The 24,350-nt window shown below is 61.1% G+C and overlaps 1 protein-coding gene across 3 annotated transcripts in view; it reads left to right on the forward strand.

The window, feature by feature from the left end:
• SAFB2 (scaffold attachment factor B2) overlaps positions 1–20,432 on the forward strand; it is a 95,960-nt gene extending 75,528 nt beyond the window's left edge. For 2 of the 3 annotated variants that reach the window (XM_058657799.1, XM_058657798.1), the window contains 20 exons: positions 1,021–1,111; positions 4,439–4,503; positions 4,597–4,800; positions 5,746–5,808; positions 7,451–7,478; positions 8,362–8,920; positions 9,341–9,390; positions 9,750–9,868; positions 10,730–10,879; positions 10,980–11,092; positions 13,409–13,536; positions 14,519–14,610; positions 15,090–15,226; positions 16,197–16,490; positions 16,633–16,773; positions 17,875–17,917; positions 18,319–18,449; positions 19,800–19,912; positions 19,997–20,063; positions 20,233–20,432. In XM_058657799.1, coding sequence (XP_058513782.1) covers positions 1,021–1,111; positions 4,439–4,503; positions 4,597–4,800; positions 5,746–5,808; positions 7,451–7,478; positions 8,362–8,920; positions 9,341–9,390; positions 9,750–9,868; positions 10,730–10,879; positions 10,980–11,092; positions 13,409–13,536; positions 14,519–14,610; positions 15,090–15,226; positions 16,197–16,490; positions 16,633–16,773; positions 17,875–17,917; positions 18,319–18,449; positions 19,800–19,912; positions 19,997–20,063; positions 20,233–20,395 — 2,751 coding nt within the window. In that variant the 3' untranslated portion in view covers positions 20,396–20,432. Of the gene's footprint in view, positions 1–1,020; positions 1,112–4,438; positions 4,504–4,596; positions 4,801–5,745; positions 5,809–7,450; positions 7,479–8,361; positions 8,921–9,340; positions 9,391–9,749; positions 9,869–10,729; positions 10,880–10,979; positions 11,093–13,408; positions 13,537–14,518; positions 14,611–15,089; positions 15,227–16,196; positions 16,491–16,632; positions 16,774–17,874; positions 17,918–18,318; positions 18,450–19,799; positions 19,913–19,996; positions 20,064–20,232 lie in introns of those variants that run through there. The other variant, XM_058657800.1, reaches the window with a different exon arrangement.
• The last annotated feature ends 3,918 nt before the right edge of the window (positions 20,433–24,350 follow it).

The following is a 24,350-nucleotide window of genomic DNA, read 5'->3' on the forward strand; positions in this document are numbered from 1 at the left end:
AGGCTGCGGGGCGCCCCGAGGGGCACGCCCCCCACCCCCACCCCCACAGCGGGGTTCTGTCACTTTTGGGGTGACACCGTGGACGGAGCAGTCCCGGCCTCAACAGCACGACGATTTTCTAAAAAGGGGGATTGCTCCGATCTCTGCGTGTGTGTGACCTTGGCCCCGGCACTGCTCCCCCTCCTGCCTGGTGGTCTACGCCTTGCTTGTCCCCACCCCACCCCCGACCCTTGCTAACCCTTCTTTTTCTAGAAGGCCGCTGCACCCTCCCCTCCCCCCAGCAAAAAAAAAATAAAGATGTTCCCCCCGAAAGGCAGTCCCGTTTCCTGAGTGGCCCCGGTGACCTTGGGCAAGTGCTTTCCTGTGTCCGCATCCTTCAAGCATGGGTCTCCGGAAAGAGAGGAGGGGTTGGGGGCAGGGGTCCCTGCACACACACACACACACACACACACACACACCCGTCCCTTGGACTTGGACCTTTGAACTTGGGGGATGCTCTCCGCCAGGGACTGCCCCGGTCAAAGGCCATTTGAAAGCTCCTTGTCATGGCGTGGGCTTGGTGTGTTGAATACCTGTCCCCACCCGCCATGTCCTCCAACATCCACTCTGTGTGTGTGTGTGTGTGAAGAGCAGGTGCATCGTGTCTGTGTCCAGCGTCCAGCTCTTGTTGCCTTGACCGCAGGCAGCGTGGTAGGGTGCTGGATGACCTGTTGCCAGAAAGGAGCGCCATCCCCACCCCGCCACCCACCCTTTGCTGGGTGGCCGGGAGCCAGACCCGTCTGGCACAGCCTCTGTTTCTCTCTCTCTCTCTCTCTCTCTGGCAGCCTGGGCGTGGTGTGGTGATTGTGGACCCTCCGGCGCCCTCACTCCCACCCTCTCCCTTCTGTGGGCAAGACTGTGGCCACACGTGCCTGTGGCCACACACGCTCCCCCGTGTATGTCTTTGGTGTGGCCGCCCCCCACGCACGGCTTTTACCTGCCTTGGTCCTGACTGTCCTTCTTCCAACTTCACGTCCCCAGGCGGTGAAGGAGGAGGGGCAAGATCCAGACGACATGGGCCTGGAGCTGGAGGGCGCCAGCAGGAAGACCCCCAAGAGATGCTGCCTTAAAGGTACTCGGACCCACGCCCATCTGCCTGCCTGTCTGCTTGCCTGAGGCTCAGGCCGCCAGCATCCCCTTCTTCCTGGCCTGAGGCTTGCCATTCATCTGGTGGCCATGCCATTGGGGGGCTGGGGGGCTCAGTCAGGGGCCAAGCAGGCGCCAAGCAGGCACAGTGCGCTGGGGCAGGGACGCCCTTGGTCGCCAGGGCCAGAAAGAAAAGGACCAGAGTGACATGCAGGCTTATAGCGGCCCCGAGTCCCCTGCTTGGCTTCCCCCCTCAAATCAGGTCACCAAGCTGAGACCAGGTAGGACCCAGCTTCTGTGGGCTTGCCAGCCGGGGGCTCTGTCCTTGCTGCTTCGTGAGTGTGTGTGTGTGGCTTCTGGTTTACTTGAAGTTGACACCCAGAGATCTTCCATCTACCCCTCCACTTTGTCCATTCCCCAGTGGCTGCCAGAGCCAGGGCTGGGCGAGGCTGAAGCCGGGAGCCCAGAATTCCGCCTAGGTCTCCCACGTGAGTGGGTGGTGGGATTGGCTGCTTTCCTCAGGCGCGCCTTGCAGGGAGCCAGGTCCAAGTGGAGCAGCTGGGACTCCAGGTTGGGCGTCGCAGGAGGCAGCCCGAGACACTTCCCCACGACCCCAGCCTTTCTCGTTTTGTTTGGTTTTGTCTTACGCTGTGGTTGGCAAGCCTGGCCCTCCTATTCACCATCTCATTCTAGAACATTCCTGTGGCCTTCTTTCCTTCCTCCCGGGAATCTCATCCCTGCTGGTGGTCGCCATCCTATCCCTCCGTCCCCACGGAGCTGCCTGTTGCAGATGGTTTACATACCAGGCGTCCTGTGCTGCACGCCTCGGGTGCCAGCTCTGTCCCCACGTGTGCTGCTGTGTTTATCCTTACTGCAGAGGTCACTTTGGGTAGTGATCATTGCAGACCTACATGGGTCTTCCAGCGAGCGATCGAGGATGGTACAGCGTACGTGGGGTGCCCTTGTGGCAGGCTCCTCTTAATGCAAGGCCGTGTGCCCGAGTCAGGCAGCAGGTGCCAGCAGCATGTCCCCCCAGTTCTGAGCGTCTGTATAATGGATTTCCGGTTGAAGGACCATTCTTGGTGACACTTAGCAAACCTGATAGAGCCCACTTGACATCTGACTGTGTGGGTTTTGTTTTTGTTTTTTTCTGTCAGTGTGACTTCTGGCTGCCCACTGGGCCCAGCAGGAATTGCCCTCTGCTGCACGAGTGGGCGTTTGGTCGTGGAGAGCTGGAAGGCAGCGTGTGACTTATTGGGAAAGAAACTGAGCGGTCAGCTGGGGAGCCTCGTGCGTGTGTGAAGGTGCAGGAGTGCGCACGGAAAGGCGCTCCCTGAAGTTAGAGCAGCTGAGCCGAGGCTCTGCACCCTGGTGTCGCAGCGGCTGGGGGACCCCCACCCTCAGTGTGCCGGTACCCACCGCGCCTGCTCTGCACTTACCCGGTGGCCTCCTACTGTTTCCTAGCAGCTCACGTATTCAGAACTGCTTATTCAGAACTGCGTGCCCTGCAAGGGAGAGCTGCGGTGGGTGGAGCTGTGGCTCCTGGCTTCAGCCTGCCCCTGCCACAGCTCTTGAGGGACTGGGGTGTGACCCAGCAAACATAAGATCGCTTGCTCTCTGCCTTTTGGGTAGGTGAGGAATTTACGCAGTCAGCTTGGGTTGAGTCAGGAGTGCATGGGCATTAGGCTTGTGTTGGAGCCATGTGGCTCAGTCACTTCCTGGACACAGAGCGCTGTCGTGGGGCTGCTGGCCGCCGCTCGGGCTCCAGGCTGGAGCCTGGAGTTTGCTGGAGAAGATGTTGACCTGTGGCTGCCTGCCACAGGGCGTGTTCTCTGGGTGACAGCTGGCAGGTGTCAGAGGTTTGCAAAGGCTGTGCAGCCCATCCCGGGACCTGGCCAGTGCCCGCCTCCCGTGGTAGCTAAAGAAGTCGCTCCTGTGAGCTACCCTAGCTCTCGGGGCCTTGGGCAGCGTGCTTGGAGGTTGTAAGGCCTGCCCGCTTGCAGCCTGGATGCGTTTCTGCGAGAGGGGGCATTGCAGCCTGTCTCCGGTCCGCCAAGGCCCCGCTCTGGGGTGAGACCAGTCCAGGTTGTGCTTTAGTCTGCAGCCTGGCACCTGTTGGCATCTGCTGTAGGCCTGGACATGGGCACGGCCAGGGGTACTCATGGGCACAGCGCCATGAGGCGGTGGCATGTGGGAGATTGGAATCCGCCTCTCACACGTGGCTGCAGGAGCTAAGCCCTGCCAGTAGCCTTGGCAGTGAGGGGCAGTGTGTGCCTGGCGCCCGAGGCGTGGCACTAGCCTTCTGGTGTGGGCCCACTGCTCAGACGGGGCCTGCTAGGTTAAGTCTGACTCTTTCACACACAGTGATCAAAACCCTTGCAGCATACGAAAATGACAGAGTGCATGTGGGAACACGAAGTTGCTTCGAACACGGGAGACAGCAGTGATTTTTTTTTCTCCAGATGGAAAATGCCACGTGGCAGGGACCCGCTGGCACGCTGCGTGCGACGGGGCAGGCGCCGGGGCCACAGCTAGGGCCCATCCCGGGTGGGATTCCTGGATTGAGGGTGTCTCTGTGTGCATGGGTGCATGTGTTCACGTGGGTCTGGGAGTTAACTGATGAGAAGAGAGATCTTCTATCTGCTCCCGGAGCCTGGGCTTGCCCAGGCTGAAACCAGGGGCCAGAGCTGAGCTCAAGCATTGCATCCATTTGCCAGCCTTGTTCCCAGGCACCTGCTGTGGAAGGAACGGCCGAACTCGGCGCGCATGGCCGAGACGAGTGGCAGCCGTACCTGCAGGGCCAGCCTGGCTGTGGCTGAGGCTTCTGGTAGGGGTGGGCACGGGGCAGAGCAGACTCCTTCCTTGGTGTTCACGAAACCCCGTGTAACCGCTTTCCAGCTGGCAGGCTTCAAGCCTGGGGCCTAGGAAAGAACATTTCCTGAGCTGTAGGGCACCAGAGGCCATGCCAGCCCCATGGCTCAGGGACTGCCCCCACCCCTGCCCCGGGCACTGCGCTAGGCTCCTATGAAGAATGCCCGCCCTTGTTCGAGTCGGCACTCAGTTCCATTTGGGTCCCTGGTGAGGGCTCCTGGGGCTTCCCAGTGTTGGTGAGGGTACGGAATCCACCAGATGCACACGCCGGACAGCCCAAATGCTCGTTCCCCATGGAGAACCTCCCACGGCCAAGAGGTCGACCCTGCTGGCACCGTGCCACTGCCACCGTTGCCACCGCCGGCCAGCTTATGCAGGGCTGCAGCATGCCCTGCAGCCTGCCTCACCAGGGCCACTAACGGTGAGTGTTACCTGTCATTAGGGCAGAAGACCGAGGAGGGAGGCCCTGAAGACAATGGCCTGGAGGAAGACTCCCGAGATGGGCAGGTATGGCGCCCTCGGTGGTGGGCGGAGGACGGCTGCACCCCTGTGCCCGCCCACGCGCCCCGCGCTCACGGCTTGCCTGCTTCCCACCTGCAGGAGGACACGGACGCGGGCCTAGAGGCCTGGCAGAACATGGAGATGGTGGACATTAGCGTGTTGGATGAGGCCGAGGCGGGGAGTGGCAGCACTGCGGACTGGGGGGAGGCCGCTGGCGGCAGCCTCCTCACCCCCTTCTGTGACAGTAAAGACTTTGGGGCCACACAGCTGAGACCCCTTGCAGCCCAGCTCGCGCAGCACGCTGTAGGTAGCTGGAGGCCCCACAGCGGCACCCTCCCGCCCTGCCCTCCCTGCCCGCAGCACCAGGGGCTTTGGGGTCTAGTGGAGCACAGCTGGATTCGCCACAAATACGTAATGGCCTCCAAACCCAAAGTCGGGGACGTCTTGCCTAATGGAACGCCAAAACCCGGTGTTAGCTGGCAGGTGTCCGCAGGCCTGGAGTGAGGAACGCTTATGAACTGCACAACAGGCGCAGCTAACAACTTTTTTCTTTTTCAAAGCCTCATTTTTGGGGCCGGTGTTAGGGCATTCTGGGTTAAGCCACCACCTGCGACCCTGGTGTGCTGTACTCGGTGCCACGTGAGTCCCAGCTGCTCTACTTCCAACCCAGCTTCCTGCTGATGTCCTAGGAACGCAGCTGAGGGTGGCTCAAGTGCCTGGGCCCTGTCCCCCTGGGACTTCTGCGTCCTGGCTTCCACCTGGCCATGGCCATGGAATTCAAAGTCATTTGGGGTGTGAACAAGTGGATGGACGCGCTCTCTCTCTCTCTAACTGCTCAAGTATTTGGGTGCCAGCCACCCGCCAGTGGCCTGCATTGAGTTGCCAGCTCTGGCCTCAAAACTCGTATATTTGGGGTTTGTCGCAGGTTGGCATACGGGTGTGGCGAGCAGCTCGGCTTGCCCTGTTTCCGCCATGTGACCACACCGCTGTGTACGAGTAACAGCGCTTCGCGGGCAGGTCCTGGGCTGACGGGGCGTGAACATGGTGGGCTCAAAGAGAAGGGCTGAGAAAGCGGGCTGCTTGCATAGGACGAGAGCCCTCGAGAGGCAGCAGCTTTTAAACGCAGTGGGCGTGAGGATGCCCATTTCTCAGATGTCAGGGGAGCCTGTCATTGGGTGCTGGTGGCCCCATTGCCCAGGGCAGCCAGGGAGGGCGGGGTCCCCAGTCATGTGACATGATGTGTTTTAGGTGGATGAGGAAGCCTTCGAGGACACGTTGGATGCGTCGGCCTTGCACCTCCGCGTGAGTCTGGTAAGGAGCCCTCAGCTGTTGAGCGGTTGGTTCTGCATGGCACATGTGCGTGCTTGCCAAGTGGAAGTTGTGTCTGAGAGAGAGAGTGTGTGAGTGTGTGAGTAAACATGCCGAAGGGGCACCAAGACACAGATCAGCCTGGCGACAGGGTGTGGAGGTGACGGGTCACACGAGGCAGTGTGAGTGCAGTTTGGAGGCTGGCATTGTGGCGTGGTGGGTTAAGCTGTCGTCTGCATTGCAGGCAGCCCGCATGAGGTACCAGTTCGAGTCCCAGCTGTGCCATTTCAAATCTCTTTCCCAGCTGATGTGCCTGGGAAACAGCTGGGGCTGGCCCAAGCGCTCGAGTTCCTGACGCCCAAGTGAGCCACCCTGCTGGAGCTCCTGGTGTCTACCTGGCCCGGCCTCAGCCCTTGAGGGTCATGGGGGAGACTGAAGCGGGGCATGGGTGACCTCTCCTCATCCTCCCCCCACTTCCCGTGTCTCTGACTGTCTGCCTTTCACAGACCTAGGACTCAATGCTTTCTGAAAGCCAACGTCTTCAATTATTTCAAAGGCAGTGCCAGAGAAGGAAAGATGGAGGGAGATCTTCCATCTGCTGGTTCGCTGCCAAACGGCCAGCTGCCCAGTGCAGGCCCTGAACTGGGGTGACTTCACCTGCTGTGGGCCAGTGAAGGTCCCCCAAAACTTAACAATTGGAAAAAAAAATGTTGGAATCCATGGAAAGCTTGTCCCTACTTTGCATTTTGTATGAGTTTGTTTTTTAAGATTTATTTATTTTAGAGAAATCTATCCCTGCCCCCCTCCAAAAAAAAAAATGGCCATAAGGACTAGAAATGGGCCTGGCCGAAGTCAGGAGCCTGGAACTCCGTTCAGGTCTCCACGATGCTGGCAGCTGTCTGAACACTTGGGCCATTTGGCACCGCCTTCCCAGGCGGGTTAGCAGGAAGCTGGGCTTAGAGGCAGAGCTCCTGGGACTCGAATGGTGGCCGCGTGGGATGCCGGCGTTGCGGGCTTCGCTTAACCTCATACCGCATGTTGCTGGCTCCCTCAAGAGCTTCTGAAGGCCTCTTGTAGCAACAGGTGGTATCAGCATGCGTAGCTGGAAGAAGGGTGGGGGGGTAGCAGTGCAGCCCGCGAGGCCTCCTGCAGAAGGCCACGCTACAGGGTGTGACACTGCCTTATGGGGGTAAGGAGGAGGAAGCGAGGGGCAGCCCAGGTCAGGCAGAGCCCAGAGCTGGGGCTGCCACGGGGCCCATGTCCGCAGAGTGCTTGCGCCCTGGCAAGGAGGATTTTCCTGTTCCCAAGAGCGAGATGGGGACAACTGTCCCGGCCGAGTGGGGACATGCCTTCCTCAAAGGTGACAGGTTCGGGACCACGTCTGTGACCTCTGTGTTGACCCCAGGAACCTTGGCCACTCAAGGGTGGCTCGGGGTGCGGTGGTCACACAGAACAGAGGTACACTTTGAGGATGGGTGGAGTGTGCCATCAGGGAAGCTGGCACCTCAGAATGTTCTCGGCAGACTGTTGGCAGCAGATCGCCATGGACATAGCCCTGGGGGGAGGACTCCTGGAAGATTGTGCTGACACAGGGCCGCCCCCCCCCCCCCAGCTTCTCTCTCTCTCTCTCTCTCTCTCTCTCTAGGACATGGAGCACGCCCTGTTGGAGCCAGGTACTGATAGGAGACGCACACTTGCTCGTGGTCTGACAGCGTACATGCTGCTCTGGGTTCTTAGCTGTGTCTATCTTAAGCCGTGTCAAGGTCATGTTGGGTACCTAATGGTGCACCCTCCAACTCATCAAGGACCAGAGATTGGAAACCCACTCGTATCACCAGATCTGTGGGCGCCGCTAGCGGCTGCCCGAGGGCACATCTGTGGGGGGGCACCACCATGTATGACCACCCCCTCCAACCCCAGGACCCCGCAGAGGGTGTCCTTCCGAGGGGCTGCCTGCCCCCTGTCGTCCCCGTGTTTGCCCACATGAAACAGATCTTGTGATATGCGGCAGCACTTCTAGCGGGTACAGCTGAGGCAGAGAAAGCTGTGGTCAGGGCACAGTCAGCCTGAGAACTCGGCCACAGCTTCCAGAAGAGGAACCGCCTGCTTCGAGAGAATCTCCGAGCCCACACCACCGCCACCCCCGCCTTGCGGGCTGCCTTCCTCTGGCCACGCGCACCCAAAGAGCCGGCGGGGTGTGCACGAGGACTGTCGCGTCCCACGGGACCTGAAGACGCTGGGAGCCATCAGGGATGACTGTGCTCGGTGGAGCACCTGCGCTGTGAAGAGCAATCAGAAGAGAGCCTTGAAGAAGAGCCGAGAAGCTACGCAGCGGGTGCAGGTGTTAAGTCTGTGGGGGCCTTTTGTCGTCCGCGTAGCGTAGCGGCCAGCTAGGAGCGCAGCAGCGTAACCGTGTGTCCCGCGGGTTTTCCAATCTCTGTGTAGCTAGCGGTTCTCTGCGTGTGAGCGTGGCCACCGTGCCCGTGCCGCATTTGTGATTGCTTTATTTCCCTGGTAATTAAACCTTGTGCCATTCTATTCCTGTTAAATCCGTAGAAAATGAGAAAATACTCGACATTTTGGGGGAAACTTGTAAATCTGAGCCAGTAAAAGAAGAAGGTTCCGAGCTGGAGCAGCCATTTGCACAGGAAACAAGTAGCGTGGGGCCAGACAGGAAGCTTGCGGAGGAAGAGGACCTTTTTGACAGCGCTCATGCTCATGCTCATCCGGAGGAGGAGGAGGAGGCATTGGAGGAGGAGGAGGAGGAAGAGGGAGATTTAGATTTGGCCAGCGAGTCAACACGAGCTCAGTGGAGCGAGGCAGAGCCCCGGTTAGCCGCGGGGAGGGAGCCCGTGGAGCAGACAGGCGGAGGAGGCGCCAGGACGGACTGTGAGCCTGTAGGGCTAGCGAAGCCAGTTGGGCAGAGTAGCGCGGCGGCCGCCGAGCCCGCGGAGCCCTCTAGCCAGGAGGTCGCGGAGGCGCCCACGGAAGCCCCAAGCCCAGAGCCCAGAGATAGCAAAGAAGACGTGAAGAAGTTTGCTTTTGAAGCTTGTAATGAAGTCCCTCCGGCTCCTAACGAGTCCTCAACCAGTGAGGGCGCTGATCAGAACATGAGGTTTGTTGTTTCTCAGTTTTAGACCAAGACGCTATCTCCTTTTCATGGGTCATTAATGCCACGCCTAAGCTGTTTTGTCTGCGATTGGCCGGTCTGCCAGGCTGCCGAGGCCCTAGTCCACCTCTAAAGAATGTTTGATTTCTCTCGGTGCATTTGTAAAACGGGTGATTAGAGACTTCCGCTTTTCCTCAACCTACCCGGTTGTGTCCTTAAGGGCATTAATTGTTTTATCTTCCGCCAAATCCAATCTGACATGTTATCAGTGGGGTCAGATTTTGCTAGACCTGCAGAGGTGTCTGCTAACATTGTATCTCAGACTAATTTGCTGGTAGGTATGCAGTTCTAGCACATACCATTCTTTTTAATTTAGCTCGCTCGCGTCTGCGTTTCCGCTTGAGTGATACTCCTTTTTGTCTCTAGTTCTTTGAAAGAAGAGAAAGACATAAAGCCAGTCATTAAGGAAGAAAAAGGTGAGCTGGGCCGGGTGTGCATGGGAGGGACCGACCCTAGAGGTGTGTGGGCTCCGGGAATGTTACGAGTGCCAGGACTGGCCACCCAGTGGGTCCTGAAGAGAGGCCGTGGACGCTGCCAAACGGTGGCATTCTCAGCTCTCTCGTCCCTCGCCGTGGCACGGGCAGTGGAGTCGCAGCTGCCGTCGGGCCAGGCTGGGCAGCAGAGGACGCAGTGGGGTAGCAGTCACACACACTCGAACCATGCCGGTCCTGTGCCCGCTCCGCAGTCGCTGGCCTTGTGCAGGCTACAGCCGGGCGGGATGGGGCGGGGGCCTCGGGTTGGACCTCATCGGACGTGTTGCCTCGCCTGTGTGCAGGCCGCGGTGGCAGTGGTGGTGGCGGCAGCAGCAGCTCAGGAAGGAACCTGTGGGTCAGTGGCCTGTCCTCCACCACACGTGCCACAGACCTCAAGAACCTCTTCAGCAAGTACGGCAAGGTATGCTCATGGCTCAGCGTACCCCGTGCCCCCCAGCGCCAGGTGTCCTTGCGTCCCCAGCTCCCGGGACATGCCGTGCAGACAGCTCCCTGGCATGGCCTGAGGTGCTGTGCCACACCACTCTGCCTAGGCGCCCCAGCTCTCTGCCTTTTGCTGGGGCCCCTCTAAGGGGCGAGGAGGCTCAGCGCCAACGTGCTGTGGCCACCCTGTCTGTGGAAATCCTCCCACGACCAGGAGTGGGCCTTTGGATGACTTCAGAGTCGAGGACCCAAAGTATCCGTCTTTCCAGCTTGCTCTGGGTCATCAGGCCTGAGGCCTGGCCCTGCTGGGCGCGTGCAAGTACAGGCCGTGACAGCATGCCCAGGTCCTGTGGCTCAGGGAGCAGACGGAAGATCCCACCAGGGGTTGGGGGGGTTCCTCCTTCTGCCGGGCTGGAGCTTGCTTCTGGATATCGGCTGCTGCGGTGGCCGTCTGGAGTAGTATGTGCCACAGCTGCCTTTAGTAACCCCAGGCTGGGCCTGAGGCGCCCTGAGGGAGCCCACTCCTGCAGCTCCTGCACATGGGCTCTCCCAGGTCTCCCCTCTTTAGACTGGGGGCTCTCCGGGGCGCGCCCAGTGTGTGCACACTGCTGCCAGCCATTCCTCCCATATCTTGGTTTCAGGCAGCAGCAGGCGGTTTCTGGGTCAGTGTGGGTCAGGGGCATCTGGAGGCTTCCATGTGCTCGCCAGGGTCTGCGCGGTGAGGGCAGCATTTCCAGCATCAGGACTTGGACGGACAGAGCCAGTCTGCTGCCTGCCTCCCTGGCGCAGACAACCCGGGGAGAAGCGCTGAGTGGCTCTGAGTGGGCCCTTTCTATTGAAGGTGGTCGGAGCCAAAGTGGTCACGAACGCACGCAGTCCCGGGGCCCGCTGCTACGGCTTCGTCACGATGTCCACGTCTGACGAGGCCACCAAGTGCATCAGCCACCTGCACAGAACCGAGCTGCACGGCAGGATGATCTCCGTGGAAAAGGTGAGGCCGCGCCCTCCGCGTCCACTCACCGCCCCTCGCCCCCGCGGGCTCAGCGGCCGGCCTGCTCCGCACCTCGCTCACTTCCACGTTGTATTCTCAGGCCAAAAACGAACCTGCTGGGAAAAAGCTGTCCGACAGAAAGGACTGCGAGGTGAAGAAGGAGAAGGTGTCCAGCGCCGACAGACACCATTCTGTGGAGATCAAAGTAGAAAAGTAACGTGCTTTCTAAGAGCTTTCTCCTTTGGGTGCCTAAGGGGTGGGCGGGGGGCTGCCCCCCGTGAGGCTGGGGCGGGCCAGGGGCCGCCCCCCGTGAGGCTGGGGTGGCCTGGCGGCCGGCTTCAGGATGCAGCATGAGCTGACCTCAGAATCGGAGGTGTTCCAACGCCCTGCAGCGGGGCAGGCTTCCCTCCCTCCCACACCCTCACCACAGGCCTCTCTCTAAAGCTGTGGGTAGAGAAGCAGGCGTGGCTTCCTTGTGCTGGCACCGTAGTCACAGGTCCAGCCCTTGCGGGGACAGACGAGCCATGGTGTGAGGCGTGGCCGGCCCAGGGAGTGCGCGAAGTCCCCGTGGTCACCATCACCCGTGTCTTCCTCTGTGTGCGCTTGGCACTGCCAGAGACCGAGCCCCCAACTGAGGACCAAGCAGTCGTGGTGTTTCCATTTTGCTGTTAGTTTTTCTTTTTTTTTTCCTTCAAGATTTATGGGTTATTTTTATTGGAAAGTCAGATATAGAGAGAGGAGGAGCAACAGAAATATCTTCCATCCGTTGGTTCACTCTGCAAGTGGCTGCAACAGCCAGAGCTGAGCCAGCCCAAAGCCAGGAGCCAGGAGCTTCTTCCTGGTCTCCCACGCGGGTGCAGGGTCCCAAGGCTTTGGATCATCCTCCACTGCTTTTCCAGGCCACAGGCAGGGAGCTGGATGGGAAGTAGGGCCACCAGGATACAAAACAGTGCCTACATGGGATCCTGGCACATGCAAGGTGAGGGCTGCGGCTGCTAGGCTACTGCATGGGACCCTGCCGTTAGCTTTTGATTTATTTGCAAGGCCAACTGAAGGAGGGAGGAGAAGTAGATTTCTCAGTCGTTGGTGCACTCCCCAGCCAGGACTGAGATAGGTCGAAGCCAGGAGCTGGGAGCTCACTCGGCTATCCCACGTGGGTGCAGGGGTCCTCACCCTTACCCTGCTGCTGCCTGCAGGGTGCAGGGGTCACAGATGCAGCTGGGAGTCCATCCCTGACCTCCCAGGTGGGGATCCCGGCACCCCAAGCTGAGTGTGAACTGCCCCTCCCTGGGTTCTGAACCCTGTGTGCCTGGGTCAGGTCCTAGCCCAGGGACCAAGCCTCTGAGCAGTCCACCTGTGGGCATTGTTCCCGGGTCGGGACGTGGGCCTGGGAGGCTCGTGCTTTGGGTGCAGGAGGGGGTTCAGGGGCCCAGCTCCAGGTCACACAGCCAGTTAGAATCCGGGCTGGCTGAGTCGGTGCGATGCTTAAGCCCCAGCACTTCCTCGCTCTACCCTTCCTTGGCCTTTCAAGTACAGGGATAAGTTTAAAACCAAAGAACAGCTGCCTTCAGGCACTTGCCCAGCAGCCCTCAGGCTGGGGTGGGCCAGGGGCCGCCCCCCCGTGAGGCTGTGTTTCATTTCTTACCCAATCAACACCCTCATCAGGCTTGTGTTCGTCATGTTAAACATACTCAACACCACTGTCAGCTTCCTCCCAGAAAGGCGAGTGTTACAGTGTGTTCTCCATATCCGTGCTTAGTTTGAAGCCAGAATAACAGACACAGAAAGGCCGAGAGATGTCCCTTCCCAGCCCCCCGCCATGGATGGCGGGACCCCAGGTACTTCAGCCGCCATGGCTGCCTCCTGGGCAGTTTGCAGGGAGCTAGGTTGGACATGGGGGCGCTGGGACCCCGCTGTGGGCTGCAGCCAGCCTCATCTCCGTGCAGCTGTGGGTGCTCCGTCACGTCACCAGTCCTTGGGAACGCCGTGGGAAGGAGTCAGGTCTGCGGGATGTCCTGAGTACGGGACCAGGCTGTGCATGGGAGCCCTTGGGAAGTGGGGGTGGGCTGCCGCAGGAGGAGAGGTCGGGGCCAGTGACCTTAGAGACCGAATCCCAGGGCTCATGTGGTTGATCTGTTTCAGTGAGACTGCCAGTGATGGGGTGATAGCAGCAGCGCCCCTCCCGCTCCATTGTGTCAGGTGGCACCCCTGCCCTGCCGCCTCCTCCCCGTACAGCTCGCTGAGACAGGCTGGGAGTGAATCTGTGAGAGGCAGTGCTCTCTTCCCCTCAGGCCGGCACATCTGACATCGGGGGGCGCCTGCCGCCTCCTGTGTGAAGGCGCAGATAACGTGCCTGGGTACAGCAGGTGCACCTCCAGAGGGGCGGCATCATCAGTGGCGCCCACCACCCCGTGGCCATCCCTTGGGTGATTCTGCTCAGCGTGGCTGTGGCAGTGAGTTCAGGTGGCCCGTGGGGCGAGCCACCTGTGCCAGCTCTCAAGGCCCACATTGCCCCATGTTGGCCAGTAGGACCGCCACCAAGAAGGAAGAGAAGATCGAGAGGAAAGATGAGAAGAAGCCGGAAGACGGCAAGAAGGAGAAAGAGCAGGACGAGCTGAGAGCAGGGCCTGCGGAGCGGTCCCGGGGTGCCGAGTCAGGTGAGCGGCCCCGGATGATGGGAGGGGGGCAGGACCAGGGCCTTGTGCATTCGTGGGCCCCGCGGCCTTGGCACATGATAGTGTGGGGTTTGCAGGAGGGGGTGTCCCAGTCCCTGCCCAGAGTCGGTGCTCTCCTGCAGCTGCATGCTGCGTGCCTGCTGCCAGGGAGGGCGGGATGGCGCAGGCCAGACCACCGTAGGAGGCACGTCTGCAGGGCGCTGTTTGTGTTATCACCTGTTCACAGTCATTTTTATTGGAGTCAGCGGGACAGAATTCCCACCGTCCGCTCACTGCCCGAGTGTCTGCTATGCCCCGGGCCTGGCCACAGCCAGAAGTTCAGAGCCCAGTGTGAACTTACACAGTGGGCAGCAAAGACCACTCCCGCCTCCCAGGGTGCACCTGAGCGATCGGGGACACCAGCCCAGGCTCGGCAACGGGGGGCGGGTGGGATATGGGCATCTCACCTGCTGGTCTGAGTCCCCACATCACCTTGGTCATCCTGCACACATTCATGGCTCTCTGTGCGTTTGGCTTGATAGGAGACTTCCAGAATGTTTTGTGGCAAGAACTGAGCCAGCTGTAGCCACCTGAGGGGCAGCCGGCGTCACAGTGGGAGGAGTTAGACCCCAAGAGGCGGGGCCATTTTCTAGTGATGTCAGAACAGCAGGCTTCTGAAATGAGTGCTCCAAGTCCTTGCTGGCAGTGGTTCATGCCTGGCTGTCATGTTGTCAGCACAGAGGCCCAGGTGTGGGAGCAGAAGCCCACACAGCCGGCCCAGCTCCGCGGGACTGGAGAGCCCGCGCAGGGGACACTGGGGGCATTGCAGCAGCAGGATGGGCGTGCTGGCTCTCACACCAGGGTCCGCACCCGAGCCCCAGTGAGGCCGCCTCACACTGGCTTCATGCCAGATCGCAGGGATGCAGCAGGGGTGTGGCGGGGGGGCCCGGCCCATCGGGGTGGGTCACTGAGTGTCTTCTGGAAGGAAGCAGAGGCCCGGAGCGGACGGTGGTGATGGACAAGTCCAAAGGCGAGCCCGTCATCAGCGTGAAGACCACCAGCAGGTCCAAGGACAGGGTGAGTGGGTGCCCCGTCTGGCTGGGCCCTTTGTGTTCTTGGGCTGCACTGTGGGAAGAGCCCGGCAGAGCCCAACCTGGACTGGGTTCTCTGTGGAGCAGTGCCCGTGGCCTGTGCCCTTCCCAGAGATGAGCAGCCAGAGAAGCAGAGCAGGTGCTGATGGCCATGGGCAGCAGGAACGCTTTTGGGGTGTTCCCACAACTGAGATGTGCCTTTCTGAAGGGTCGGGGGAGACTGGGAGGTGGGCACCGGCTGTGACCAGAGCCCCGCTGGGGCCCAAGGGCATCCGTGCCCGTGGCCTGCAGAGGGTGCCTTCAGTCAGTGAGGAACCGGCTGCTCTGGCAGCCTGTCCTCCTGGCCACCCTGACCCAGCAGCCTCTGTGGATGAGTGTGAGTGTGTGTGTGTGTGTGTGTGTGTGTGTCGGGGAGCAGGGCCGTCCCCTGTTCCTTCCGCACTGAGGAGCCACTCTCATAAACAGAACTCCCAGAGCCAGGATCGCAAGTCTGAGAGCAACGAGAAGCGGGACATCCTGTCCTTTGACAAAATCAAAGAGCAGCGGGAGCGGGAGCGCCAGCGGCAGCGGGAGCGGGAGATCCGGGAGACGGAGCGGCGCCGGTGAGCGGGCCGGCCGGGGTCGTGGTGCGGGCCTGGGCACAGCCCCTCCGCAGCACAGGGCCTCGGGCCGTGCCTGTGTCAGGGGCTGGTCCACCGTTGGCGTCCTTGCGTTGTGCCAGCTGTGGTACATTTGCCATTCTGAAGTGACGGGCTGCCGTCCTCCCCGCAGCTGGCTCTGGCAGTAAGAGGCCAGTGGGACACGTTTGTATCCCTTTGAGGGCATGGAGTCCTTCCCAGCACTGCCTGAGGTTGAGAGGCCCAGAGCGGCTGGGTGCAGAGACCTGTACCCAATTTGGGTACTGAACCCGCGTCCTGCCGGGCTCTATCAGAATGATGCTGTCAGTTAAGCTGCAGCCTTTGGCAGAGACAGGTGTGAATGTACCTGGCCTGCACTCGAGGTCAGCAGGGGTGGCCTTCAGGAAGCTGCTGCAGGCCGGGACACCCTTATCTCAGGTCCCTAAGCTCAGGGCTGTGTCCACCTTGCGCCTCTCTGGAATTGGGGCAGGAGACCTGTGCACTCGGGTGCAGGACCCCAAGGCTTTGGGCAGTCCTCGACTGCTTTCCCAGGCCACAGCAGGGAGCTGGATGACATTCATTGGCGCCCGTACGGCATCCCAGTGCACGCAAGGCGAGGATTTAGCCACTAGGCCATCACACCAGGCCCTCAGAACACTGCTTACACCCACATAAGCTTGGTTTTTTTACACTTGTATTTAGTTGAGAGCGAGTGAGCTTTTGCACCCCTTCACTGAGAGCAGTCGCCTGCCCAGCACCCCCTTGGGGCCATTTTCCATGACCTTGCCCTTCTTCTGCTGGCTTCTTCCTGGGCCGAGCCGGCCGCGGCTCCTCTTGACTCAAGGCTGCCCTGACACTCCTGGCCACCCCACTGGGCCCAGTCTGGGAAGAGGCAGAGTTAGGAAGTTGGGGGGCAGCAGTGGGTGCGTCAGGGTGCTTCGTGCCTGTCCCCCAGGGAGCGCGAGCAGCGGGAACGTGAGCTGCGCCTGGAGGCCTTCCATGAGCGCAAGGAGAAGGCCCGGCTGCAGCGGGAACGCCTGCAGCTCGAGTGCCAGCGGCAGCGGCTGGAGCGGGAGCGCATGGAGCGGGAGCGGCTGGAGCGCGAGCGCATGCGTGTGGAGCGCGAGCGCCGGAAGGAGCAGGAGCGCATCCACCGGGAGCGGGAGGAGCTGCGGCGGCAGCAGGAGCAGCTGCGCTACGAGCAGGAGCGACGGCCGGCCGGGCGGCGGCCCTACGACCTGGACGGCAGGTGTGTGGGCCTGGGGGGAGAGTGGGGGGCTGCCTTGACAGGGGGCATGGCCTAGGGGTTGTGAGGGGCTGCGAGGACCCGCCCACCGCCTGCCTGCTTCCCCCAGGCTGGTCCCTAAATGTTCTTTCTGACCTGCGCCCAGGCGAGAGGACCCGTACTGGCTGGAGAGCAAGCGCATGGCGCTGGAGGATCGGTACCGCGCCGACTTCCCCCGGCCCGACCACCGCTTCCACGACTTTGACCATCGGGACCGGGGCCAGTACCCGGAGCACGTGGCCGCCAGGTCAGGAGCCATGCCCGCCCTGTGACCCGCACCCTCTGTCCTGCCCAAGCAGCTTGCTGGGAGCGACACCCGCCTCCGGGGACCAGTGTTCACCGGGCATCAGCCCCTGGCCGCTCTCCCTCCTCCCTGTGCTCACGGGGCATCAGCCCCTGGCCGCTCTCCCTCCTCCCTGTGCTCACGGGGCATCAGCCCCTGGCCGCTCTCCCTCCTCCCTGTGCTCACGGGGCATCAGCCCCTGGCCGCTCTCCCTCCTCCCTGTGCTCACGGGGCATCAGCCCCTGGCCGCTCTCCCTCCTCCCTGTGCTCACCGGGCATCAGCCCCTGGCCGCTCTCCCTCCTCCCTGTGCTCACGGGGCATCAGCCCCTGGCCGCTCTCCCTCCTCCCTGTGCTCACCGGGCATCAGCCCCTGGCCGCTCTCCCTCCTCCCTGTGCTCACCGGGCATCAGCCCCTGGCCGCTCTCCCTCCTCCCTGTGCTCACGGGGCATCAGCCCCTGGCCGCTCTCCCTCCTCCCTGTGCTCACCGGGCATCAGCCCCTGGCCACTCTCCCTCCTTCCTGTGCTCACGGGGCATCAGCCCCTGGCCGCTCTCCCTCCTCCCTGTGCTCACGGGGCATCAGCCCCTGGCCGCTCTCCCTCCTCCCTGTGCTCACGGGGCATCAGCCCCTGGCCGCTCTCCCTCCTCCCTGTGCTCACGGGGCATCAGCCCCTGGCCGCTCTCCCTCCTCCCTGTGCTCACCGGGCATCAGCCCCTGGCCGCTCTCCCTCCTCCCGTGCCCATCTCCCTGTTGCAGCATCCTGGAAGGTGGGGCTCTCCGCTACGTTTCTCTTTTGTGCTTTTGTGGCCTGGGCAGTGGCCCTTCACTGTGACACATCAGGGCATGGACAACCGGGGGCAGGGGGAGCGGCATGGACAAGCCCTCCTGGCAGGAGGCCGGCCTGCTCTTTCCAGGCCTGTTGGTGCGGGCATCGTGATGTGTGCCGCCTCTGGGCCTCACTGGGGGGAGCAAGGTGCGAGATGGGGTGCCGGTTGAGAGACCAGCACCGCCCTTCTTCCCCGCCCCACTAGCTGCTACGGAAACAGGATGGTTTTCATTTACAGGAGGGAAAGCTCCAGGCCTGGGCTGGGCGAGCGCGACGGGCAGGTGAGTTGCCCCCAGGGGTTTGCTGCCAGCGTCCGCCGTGCCCCCCACCCGCCTGAGGGGCTCCTGGCCTCTGCATTCAGGCACCCCTGAGGAACCCACGTGGTAGCTTGGTGACCAGTTGGGGGCGTTGTCCTGCCGCCTCGGGGCGGGGAGTGGACAGGCTTCTCAAGTGCACCCTTGCCTCCTGGTCGCAAGGAGAGCCGCTGGCCGGGACACTGATGCTGTTCTCCTTAGGGAGGAGGTGGTCCCACTGTCCCAGTAACAGGGCAGTGCTGGGCAGCAGCTCAGGTGGGCCCGTGACAGAGCTGCGGGGGACAGGCCCTGGGGAGGCGAGGCTCCATGAGCCAGGCCTGCGGGAGTGACACACCAAGCACGTCCCCCCATCCCTCCCTGCCTTCCAGCACTACCCGGATGAGCGCCATGGCCACGGAGGGGCCCCGGAGCGCCACGGCCGTGACTCCCGTGACGGCTGGGGGGGCTACAGCTCTGACAAGAGGATGAGCGAAGGCCGGGGGCCACCGCCGCCCCCCAGGTGGGTCTTGGGGCCACAACAGGCTGGGCATCTCTTAGCAGCTTGTCATGGAGAGCCGGAGGTGGCGGCCTTCTCCGCGCCTCACCCCTGAGCCCTGTCTCTCAGGAGGGTCAAGTTCAAGGAGGGGCGAGGAGCAAACTCTGGCCGGTGAGCCTCCTTCCCCAGCGCAGTGGCCACAGGCTGCCCGCCTGCAGCAGGGTTGGCCCTGGCCCTCCCCTTCCCTAGCCCACCAGGGTCAGCCCCCCCCTTAGCCCTGGCCACCTTGTAGACCACTTGATGGCCCCCCAAGTGATGGGTGCATTTCACATGTTCACCCACTTGACACCTGCTTTGCGCCTGGTCGTGGAGTTCCTGCGGGAAGCCAGAGCCAGGCCTGTCCCAGAGCAGGGACAGCCGTGGGCCGTGGCCGGCACCTTCAGGCAGCGCCATGTGCCCAGGGCTCTTGCCTGTGCTGTCAGCGCAGGCTGGGGGGCCTGGGAGGGCTCTGACAGCCGGGCAGCTGTCACCCTGTGCCTGTGGCGGCCACGGGGCAGCCTCCTGGCCAGACTCCATTGGCTCCTTTTTGTTTTTTTTTCTTATGATTTGTTTCTCTTGGGGCCAGTGTTGCACGGCAGGCAAAGCCACCACTTGCGACACCGGCCTGTCGTGGCTGCAGCCGGTCCCTCCGGGCTAGTCCACTTAGAGCCCAGCTCCCTGCACACAACCAGGGAGAGCAGCAGAAGCCGGCCCCAAGCCACTCGGAAGACCCAGATAAAGCTCCTGGCTTCAGCACGGCTCAACCCTGGCCGTCAGCCATCTGCGAAGTAAACCAAAATGAACCACCTCTCTCTCCCTCTGCCTAATTCTGACTTTCAACTCGGTCCTTTTTTGAAGATTTTTCCAAAAAGAGGAGCAGAACAGAGAGGCGGGAAGAGAGCCCCAGCCGCTGGTTCCTTGCCCCCTTGTCCACAGCCGCCAGGGCTGGGCCACGTGCTCCAGCCGGGTCTGCCGTAGGAGGCAGGCGCCCGAGCAGGGAGCTGGGCTGTGGGGTGCCAGCGTCACAGCTGTGATGACACACTGCCCACCGTGTAGCACTGTTGGCGCAGGTGCGGCAGCTGCGGGATGCCCCGTGTGTGGGCATCCTGCGTGGTGTTCAACTGCCCTGGTTCTCACGCACAGATGGGTTGTGTCCACCCTTCAGCCCGTCCCGATCCTGCCGCCAGGAACACGGGGGAGTGTGAGGCCACATTGGAGCACCCACTCTCGACTCCCTTGGACACCTAGCTGGCCCGGCACTGCCAGGCGCCTCCCGCAGCAGCCGCATCATCTTGCATCCACAACCACATGTGTGTGTTCTCTGTGTTGGCACAGGGGCGGCCGGGACTGGGGAGAGCACCACCAGCGAATGCCAGAACCTCCCGCTCGTGCGTGGCAGGGCGCTGGGGACGAGGGCGTGGCTGTGCGGGAACACGCCAGGTGGCCAGGTACTCCGCATGGGGGGAGCCCGGTCCCCAGCACTCAGTGGCCTTCCTTGGGAGCAGAGGCCGCCAACGCTTGTCCTCCTGCAGGAGCTGAGAGAGGCCTGGCGGGGCCCTCGGGGCCGGCACACGCAGCAAGTCGTGGCGGCGTGGCGGGGTAAGGAGCCCGTCCCCACCTTCCCCTCCCTCTGCCCTCTTGGGTGTATGCGATGACCTCCCTGGGTCACGTGCTTGGGGACCCGGTTGGAGAGCAGTCCCAGGGCACAGGAGGTACGCAGCTGTGACCCGGAGGAGACCCACACGGACCTTTGTCCCCTTGTCCCTAGGCGAGGCGGCTTCGCACAAGGCGGACATTCCCAGGGCCATGTGGTACCAGGGGCTGGGCTGGAAGGTGGCGGAGTGGCCGGCCAGGACCGGGGCAGCCGAGTCCCGCATCCCCACCCGCATCCCCACCCTCACCCGTACCCCCACTTCACCCGCCGCTACTAAGCACTCGCTGTGTGTGCCCACATGGACAGCTGCACTGCGGGTCTTGGAGGCCGGCGCCCGGGACTGGGGTGACTTCCTGCACACCGGCCGCCACGGCTCATGGCTCAAGCCAGAGCAATGGGACCCACCTTTTTTTGTTTTCGTTTCGCTCTTTTTTAAATAAATATGTGCTCGTCGTGCCATTTTTTTTGAAGACAAGGTTTCTGTTTAAGGAGGCATTCCGTTTTCCGTGAATAAAGTCTATAAGGTTTGCACTTGGCGTGCGCATGTGTACCTAACACAGGGTCACAGAGGAAAGCGGGGACTGAAGGCACCGGGCACCCAGGGTGACCGCAGCTGGCGCCCCCGAGCCAAGCCAAGCCCCGTCAGCAGCCGTGCTCAGCAAGCTGGTGGAAGGATGGGCTTTGAACCACTGTACCCTCAGGCAGTCGCACCAGCCTCTGGCATTGTTACAACGGCACCAGCAGCTGCCAGCCAGTCTCCCACTGGCTCAGCATCGTGAGCGGGCACGCGCCTCCCTTGGATCGGGGTGTCCAAAGCCAGCTTACACCGGAGGAGGCTGCCTTGGGGGCTACATCCTGGACTCAGGGTGGCTGGCAGGGTCTGGGTCCTCGGGTAGGGATGTGTGACAGCCTGGGGCCAGGCCCCTTTGCCACCATGCCTGTTTTCATGGGCAAGGCTGGGGTGGTGATGGACACCGGGGATGAGCCAGTGGGTGAGCGTGTAGCAGGCCTGTGGCTGCCTGCCCTACTGTGAGTGCCCGAGTCCTGCCCACGGGGGCCACAGCTGTGTCCCGGAACAGGCATGACATCCAGTGGCCTGTGTGGTTACATATCTAACGTGGACAGAATTTTGTTGCCACAACAGCTGGGAGCCCGGGAGCCACACCAGTGTCCCACGTGGGTGGGGGGATGGAGAACTCGGCACCTGCTGCCTCCCGGGGTGTACAGGAGCGGGGAGCTAGCCTCATGCCCCAGTGGAGTCCTTTCAGCTCTGTGTACGTATGTGGAAGGCAGAGCAACAAAGAAAGACCCCACGTTCTGCTGGTTCTCCTGCCCACGTGTCTACAACAGCCAGGACTGGGCCAGCCTGGAGCCGGGAGCTCCATCCAGGTCCCCGCGGTGAGGACAGAGGCCCAGGGACTTGGGCTGTCACCGTGGCCTCCCTGCACGTCTTAGCAGGGAGCTGGATCGAAAGCGGGGTAGCTAGGAATGTTTAAGCCCAGCACTCCCGTGGGGAAGGCCAGCACTGTGAGCGGCAGCTTGACCTGCCGCACCCCGACGCTCATGCCAGTTCTCACCCCTCAAGTCCCTGCCAGCCAGGGCTCCCTCATCAGCCACCCAGGTGGCCTGTGGCCTGCCCAGTGCATTGGCAGTGCCCTCCGGGCTGGCTGGCATGGGGAGAAGGCGGCTCCTGCCCAGCGTGGCCTGTTCCCACTGAGGAGCTGAATTTGAAGAGCAGTTACAGAAATCTGCTATGATACAGGGTGGGGTGGCGGCCTGTCCGCCCGCTGGAGGCTAGAAATAAAGTCAGAAAGGCCCTGTGTGGGGCCCAGCACAGCAGCCTAGCAGCTCAAGTCCTCACCTTGCACATTCCGGCGTCCCATACGGGCGCCAGTTCTAATCCCAGTGGCCCCGCTTCCATCATGGCACAATGGCATTTGTCCAGCACAGGCAGCTGGCTGCAGAGCCTCAATGGATGCTGGTAGCAAAGTCAGGAACCAAGGCTTGCAGTGCCTTCAGGTTCAACAGCTTCTCTCTCCCCGACTTGGAGATCTACACAGTAACCTTCCAGGGTCCAGAGGGCCCCTTCTGTGAACAGCGCTTAGTTGGCTGGGGGACCCACCTTAAATCAAACAAAATAAATAAAGAACGGGGGTGTGCAGGCACTGAGGCGCAGTAGGATAAGCCTCTGATTGTAGGACCGGCATCCCACATGGGTCAGTCACACCCTCCTCCACCTTCAGAGAGGTTCGTGTGCACATATATGGACACTCTTGTCCACTCACAAAACCAGCATCCCATAGGGTCACCGGTTTGTGTCCAGCAGCTCCACTTCCCATCCAGCTCCCTGCCTGTGGCCTGGGAAAGCAGTGGAGGACGGCCCAAAGCCTTGGGACCCTGCACCTGCGTGGGAGACCTGGAAGAAGTTCCTGGCTTCAGATCGGCTCAGCTCCAGCCTTTGGCAGCCACTTGGAGTAAACCTTCGGACGGAAGATCTTCCCCTCTGCCTCCTCTCTGTATATTTGCCTTTCTGATAAAAAATAAACTAAAAGTCTTTAAAAAAAAAAAAAAAGTGGGAGTGGTGGGGAGAGAAGGAAGTCTCACCGCAGCCAGGACCCGCGCTTCGGCTTTCCGATTGAATATTTTCACCGTGGGCTGGACACGAGTCCCGAGTTCTTCCCTGCAAAAACCAAGGCCCCGCCCACAGTCATACTCGCCCAGTGTGCCCTGCGTGGCCCAGGGCCTCTGGGAACCCTCACCCTCACTGTCCCCAGTTCCCACCCCAAGCGGGGGCGCCCCCAGGCATCCCATGCTTTTGAGCCAGGCCTCATCTTAAAGATACAGTTACAAAGACTGCTCTTCAACCACTGGTTCACTCCCCACAAATAAATACGACAGCCAGGGCTGGGGTCAGCCTGGAGCTCCTCCCGGGGCCTCCAACAAAGCCGCAGGGGCCCAAGAACTCATCATCCTCTGCTGCTTTTTCTTTTTTTAAAAGGTTTTAATTATTTGTATTAAAAAGTCAGAGAGGAGACAGAGAAAGATTTTCTGTCCGTTGATTCATTCCACAAGCGACTGCAGTGGCCAGAGCTGAGCTGATCCAAAGCCAGGAGCCAGGAGCTTCTTCTGAGTCTCCCACGTGGGTGCAGGGCCCCAAGGTTTTGGGTCGTCCTCGACTTCCCTCCCAGGCCACAAGCAGAGTACCTACATGGAATCTTAGTGGTGCAGGGACTGGCTTAACTTACTAAGGCACAGTGCTGAACCTCAGGGGATGGGCATATCAGAATATGCTGGAATCCTGTATCAGAATGCTGTTCCAGGGCGTGGCTTCTCATTTAGGACCAGTTCCCTGATAGGGCTCCGGGAAAAGCAGCAAGTAATGGTGTCAAATGCCCCAGTGGAAGTTCCTGGTTCCTCGTTTTGACCTGGTCCAGCACTAGCCACTACTTGGGGGGAGTGAACCAGTAAGAAGAAGATATTCTCTCTCTCTTTCTGCCTTCAAAACAATTTTTTTTTTCTAGAAAAGGACAGACAAAATGACATACAAAGAGAAATTGGCCAGTAGGAGCAGGTGGACCCGCCGGGAGGTCAGGCTGCTAGGTCCCCTACCCTAGATACCCACCAGATGGCGTCCAAGAGCCACTCTACAGCGGCTCAAAGTTGAAATGTATTTTGTCACCAGAGACTTTTTAGAGTTTGTGCAGGGCCCTGCGATGTGGCTTAACGGCTAAAGTTCTCGCATTGAACACACCGGGATCCCATATGGGCGCCGGTTCTAATCCCAGCTGCTCCGCTTCCCATCCAGTTCCCCGCTTGTGACCTGGGAGGGCAGTCCAGGACAACCCAAAGCCTTGGAACACTGCACCTGCGTGGGTGGAAGCTCCTGGCTTTGGATCGGCACAGCACCACCCATTACGGTCACTTGGGGAGTGAACCATCGGACGGAAGATCTCCCTCTCTGTCTCTCCTCCTCTCTGTATATCTGATTTTGCAATAAAATAAATAAAATAAACCTTGTGCATAGCAAGGGTCTTACCGCTTACGGATCCCCATTTACCCTCCCAACACACCAAGCTTTCACATTTGATTTTTACTTGAATTGTAAAGGCAGAGAGATGAGAGAGGGAGAAGTCCCCTCCGCCACCCTTCTCCCCCAGTTTCCTGCAAAAGCCACAGCGGGGCCGGGCTGAGCCATGAGGAGCCTGGAAGTCCATCCGGCTCTCCCACGTTGA

Source organism: Ochotona princeps, chromosome 33 (assembly GCF_030435755.1).
Source record: "Ochotona princeps isolate mOchPri1 chromosome 33, mOchPri1.hap1, whole genome shotgun sequence".
NCBI classification, from domain to species: Eukaryota; Metazoa; Chordata; class Mammalia; order Lagomorpha; family Ochotonidae; genus Ochotona; species Ochotona princeps.